The sequence below is a fragment of the Ictalurus furcatus genome, chromosome 11 (assembly GCF_023375685.1).
Source record: "Ictalurus furcatus strain D&B chromosome 11, Billie_1.0, whole genome shotgun sequence".
NCBI lineage: Eukaryota > Metazoa > Chordata > Actinopteri > Siluriformes > Ictaluridae > Ictalurus > Ictalurus furcatus.
The window spans coordinates 1,083,712-1,089,346 of NC_071265.1; the positions used below are offsets into that span (position 1 = coordinate 1,083,712).

Consider the following 5,635-nt stretch of genomic DNA (forward strand, 5'->3'; position numbering starts at 1 on the left):
AAATCATTGTATGTGTGTGTTAGGATAATTAAGAAAGGAATGAAAAGAATGCGATCACTATAGTTGAAAATAACATCGGGATTCTGACTTTCAGTAAACAAAACCCATTTAATCTTTTTTATTATTTTTATTTATTTATTTATTTATTTTTTACAAAAAACAAGACAGAACAAAGAAAGTTGCCGAAGTTCAGTTGAGGTTGTATGAGAATGAGCTGATGCCTGGGAGTAAGGATGGATACCAGGTTAACTTTTACAATGCACATTCGTGAACTAATAGCCAAATGCACAAAGAAAATAAATGTAATAAGAAGTTTAACAGGAACAGAGTGGAGTGCAAATAATGAGTCTTTACCACAAATATACTGCTTATTTATTAGTACGGCACAAAATTTTGGCTTTCCACCATATGGAACAGCATCAGCAACACTTTGGGGGGGGGGGGGGGGGGTATGGGACTAATCCAAGCACAGCATTGTGGTGCTTTCAGATACTCACTGGTTCTGGCAATACAGGTATAAATGTAGGAAATGACATTAGAGGTCAGAAGACAAAAGGGACAGTAGGAGGACATCCAGAACAGCACGCTGCAAAGAATGTATTGAAAGTAAGTTCCAAACATGTACACTGCATAACACATGGGATTAACTACCGTAATATGGATCTCTGTGCTCATTGTCACCAAGCATCAGTGTTTGGGTATTTATTAAAAAGCAAAATGCTGTAATAATCCATTGCTCATTCATTTACTTTGAAGTTACTCCCTAAAAACATTACATTACATTATGCCATTTGGCAGAGGCCCTTATCCAGAGCGACTTACAATTATCTCATTTATACAACTGAGCAGTTGACGGTTAATGGCCTTGCTCAGGGGCCCAGCGGTGGTAGCTTATATATATATATATATACATATATATATATATATATATATATATATATATATATATATATATATATATATATATAAGTAGTAACAGTAAACAGGCTTTAAATGAACTGTCACAGTCCTTACATTTATTTTGAACAAAACCAGTTTTAGCCAGTTATATTTCATTAAGATTTATCCAGTAGAAACGTATAGACCAAAACAGCTGTACTGAAATAAAAAGCTGTCTGGTGGCAGTACAGTTTTAACTGTCGTGAGTAACTTGTTCAGTGTTTGTCTAAATGGCACTGACTTTACTCTAAATAATGGTATCATTTCCTCAACTATATAGTTTCGCTGTACGTCTCTTCATCTCTCCTTTAGTTGCCTTTACTCCAGTTTATCCCGTTTAGGTGAGGTACACCTGTCACACAGGTATTCGGCCATGAGATTTGTTTTTAGCATGATTAAAATACTTGTCGAATTTGCAACAGTTGTCTTTGGCTTGGACCATATCTTTCACTTTATGGTATGTTTATTTATCGAACTCGGAATAATGAGAATATCTCCATTTGTGGAAACATCCACTTTCCTGCCCTCCTCTGCAACTGTAGTCTAAGATTAGCCTCATATTCACAATCAAATTGCTGCAGTCAGTTGTCCAGGCATGGGTCCTCATCCTAATTATGTACCGTAGAAGAGTATAGTAGCCTAAAGGTAAGGTTTTAAATACCTTGGGGATAATTAATATTTTTTGCTTAGAAAATGAGTAATGCAACTAACATTTTTTTTGTATCTTAATCAGTAAATGCAACGCGTTACATTATTTGTTACAGGGAAAAGTCATTTGATTACTGTAATGTGTATCATTTTCTTCATCCATCGCTAGGGTCCAAAGCAGCAGAGTGCACGATGCTCCAGTAGGTGTCGCTGTGAGCGTCTAGGTCGCGTTCCGCCACACATTCGCAGAAATAGAAGAAGACGTGCGACTGTTTTGCTGATTGATGAGCTGAGCTCTCCGACTCTACTAATCATCTTTACATTCAAATATTTCTGACAGGGTTTTACCTCCACAGTTCCATCTGATCCGTTGTGGGTGTATTTGAGGAGGTTAACTGCGTTCTGCTGTAAAGATCGAGGTAAGTTCATTAAAGTAAGGCTGCTTTAGTAAGGAATAATCCACGGATAGGAGCGCGTTACACGACGTGGAGGTAAAGAAGTCCCCGAGTGTATTCAAAACATGTAACGCACACCTACCTCTGGTTTATTCCGTTTACAGTTGTTTATAGGCAGCGCATTAATTTAGAACGGTGATTAAACGGACCGAAAATATCTGTGGTGTTTACTGTTTTATACCGCAGCGCTGTTGAATTCTCGATTCTGATTCAGCTTAAAATTAAAGCAGTGATTTACTTTTTGAAAATATTGAACCACTGACATCTTTGTCTTTTTTTCCTGATCTAGGCATGACTGCTGTCCTGTTGCAGGTGTTCTCCTGCTGTCTCACATATGCAGTGTAAGTTTACCTCCACAAGAATATCAAGAGATCCAACTGGGATGAAATCAGATGAAATTAAATGTGAGGATGTCGAACCCTCAGAGAGCTCCAATCATCACCAAAGCTCAACTGATATTTCCCACATGAACAACTCTCCCAAACCAATTAAACAAGAAATTCACCACTGCTCACTGTGTGGGAAGAGTTTCAATAGAAAGGGTTCTCTCCATGACCATCTGCGCATTCACACAGGAGAGAAACCGTATCACTGCTCACAGTGTGGGAAGAGTTTTAATCGAGAGTACTGTCTCCAACGACACCAGCACATTCACACGGGAGAGAAACTGTATCACTGCTCACAGTGTAGGAAGAGTTTCAATAGAAAGGGTCATCTCCAACAACACCAGCGCATTCACACTGGAGAGAAACCGTATTACTGTTCACACTGTGAGAAGAGTTTTACTTACCAGAGTCATTTCAAACGACATCAGCGCATTCACACTGGAGAGAAACCGTATCACTGTTCACAATGTGGAAAGAGTTTCACTCGAGATGACAATCTCCAATTACACCAACGCGTTCACACCGGACAGAAACCGTATTACTGTTCACAATGTGAGAAGAGTTTTACTTGCCATAGTCATCTCCAACGACACCAGCACATTCACATGGGAGAGAAACCGTATCACTGTTCACAATGTGGGAAGAGTTTTAGTACGCACAGAAACTTTCAGCGACACGAGCGCATTCACACAGCTGAGAATGAGGACGTGCAGCAGTTCTCATGAGAAACTGTGGGAATGAACTAGTTTTATTCTAAATGCTTAGACATAAAATCATGCAGATACAGTCCAAGAGCTTCGGTTAATGTTGACATCAAACATCAGAATGGGGAAAATGTGTTCTCTGTGACTTTGAATACATTATAAAATACATTGAATAAAATAAATGGTAATTGACAAGACCCAACACTCTTCTATCTATTAACAATAATACCTCCCTTTGGCACTTGGTAAGATGGGTCAAGATGGTGCTTCAGGCCTTGGCCATGATGACTCTATGAAAACACTTCATCTCAAGTTTCAAGTTTTATTTGTTCTGTACGAGGAGTTATACACAATATATTCGTTGCAGTCAAAAGCTTGGTAATAAGTTCCAGAGCTGTGCTTACAGACTATAACAGCCACCACCAATCATCAGTGCAGGAGTTTCTTTGGGTTTGTTGCGGCCGAAAATGCCTGATTTTTCTGCGGCTTTTTGAGACGTCCCAACCTGCAGAAACTCAATTCAGGGAGGTGTCTTCAAACATACACACAGCCACCCAACATGTATAAACAAGGATTTTATTATGACCGAACGCAACTATTTACACATGCTAATAATGCTAAAGCTTTTCTGGTATATGCAGAAAATGTTGCATTAAAATATGTACTTGCACTGTTTCGTATTATATTACTGTATTCTTCAACTCATGGAGTCATTTTCTTATTCAAGAATTACTTTACACATGTTTACAGGGAGTTTGGCCTCATCACCTCGACATCAATACAATAGCTCCTTATAGCAGCTAGTTAAAATAATGTTAGCTATGCTAATGGACGAATGACCCCTATTAAACTCACCTCAGCCTGTCTTTTACAGTCATTTAACCCACCATGGGCAATTGACAAATCACTTCTGCAAACAGAGCGAGCAACACTGTCGTTGTTTTTTACCCCCATTATGCTGGTGTAGACTTTAGCGGGGTCTGGGGTGAAGTGTGTTTTATGCTTCTTTGTAGTGTCTGCCATGGTGCTGAAGTCACTAAACTGCACCGAACTGATGGATGAACTGGATAGAGAGATCGACTGTAAAGCCCGCCTACCGAGAAAACTGATTGGTTCATTAGCGCAAAGTAAGACACGCGTTGTGTCACTCTTTCTTCATATCTGTCACTCTCTCTCTCGGTTTCTCCAGAGCCTGTCTACCATTAGAAATGACCATAGAACTCTCTCTATCTCTCGTTTGTGCTCGCTGTCAAAAAAAAAAAAAACGTTTTCAGGATATTGTATATAATTTGCGAGCGTCAGGGAGACACTATTAAAATGCGGAAGACTCACGGAACTTCCGGGAGATTTGGGATGTCTGCTTTTTTCAAAATTTCTGATGCAATTTGAGGCGTTTTTTGTGTGTTTGTTTTTTTTTTCTTTTTTTTTTTTGCAGAAAACTACTTGAATTGGTGAAATTGCAATCGCACAAAATTGTTGTGCACGCTCTTTCACGGTGATGTTTGTCGGTGAACGAGACCTTTTAGCTGTACTCATGTTCAACGCACATGAATGAAGAGGGTTTTGCCTGAATGCATGTTGTGATGATGTCACATGATGCGTCTTGGCCCAAATCTGCAGAAAATCTGTGTTAATTTTGAAAAATCTTCCTTGATTTTGCATTCATTTCTCAAATTGCAAAATCCTTGAGGGACTGAATCGTGGCGGTCTAAATAGGCCAGACTGATTCAAAAACACAGTTGTGGATTATGGGGATTTTTAACAGCAAGCACTGTTTGTTTTCTAAAATTGTGCTGTTGGGCGTCTGAATCAGCCAAATGTTCATAAACGTTCGCTTTCACCGCATACTATCGAATCGCACAGCTTTCCAAGCCGACAGAAGATGTTTTTGATTACAAGCAATTAGAAAAGGATAATTGGTCCAAGGAGCTCCGTCTTTGCAGCACCCATTTCATCTTAGCTAAGCAACTATCTATCAGATCAATAAACTTGGCTTGCTAACTAAGAAACTGAAAATAGTTAACCAACTTGTACTTCTTTAATAAACCTAGCCACTGACAGGATGCCAAACCATAAGGATCATGGGACTACTGGGTCCAAGGACTAAGACCTCTGTTGGATTTGGGAGTAAGACACAGTTACAGGACACCAACTTATTCTTATTCTTGTCTGGCAGATAACTGAGTTTCATGTGAATATCATGCTTCTGATGTTAATCACACTGATGTTTCCACAGTACTGACACGCTTTTAGATATGCTGAAACTTCCATCTGAAGTTTCTCTTCTGCTAATTCCCTACCAACAGCTCCTGTTATTAATAATAGTCTATAGTCTGTGTATTAATAATACACAGAAAGTCTGTATTACTGTGGGATGTATTTTAATTTATGTACACTCTTCATCCTAATTAGCTGATATTTCAAAAATAAACCCTTATTAATAATATAAATTAGTGCCGACTAATATGATCCGGTGGACCGGAACCTGCTTGCTAGCTGGGAC

The 5,635-nt window shown here is 39.0% G+C and overlaps 1 protein-coding gene across 1 annotated transcript; it reads left to right on the forward strand.

Annotated features, from left to right (window-relative positions):
• The first annotated feature begins 1,852 nt into the window (after positions 1–1,852).
• Positions 1,853–3,985, forward strand: LOC128614810 (gastrula zinc finger protein XlCGF42.1-like). The gene is made up of 2 exons (XM_053636428.1): positions 1,853–2,006; positions 2,332–3,985. Exon 2 carries the CDS (start codon positions 2,377–2,379, stop codon positions 3,151–3,153), a length of 777 nt encoding a protein of 258 aa, XP_053492403.1. The 5' UTR covers positions 1,853–2,006; positions 2,332–2,376; the 3' UTR covers positions 3,154–3,985.
• The last annotated feature ends 1,650 nt before the right edge of the window (positions 3,986–5,635 follow it).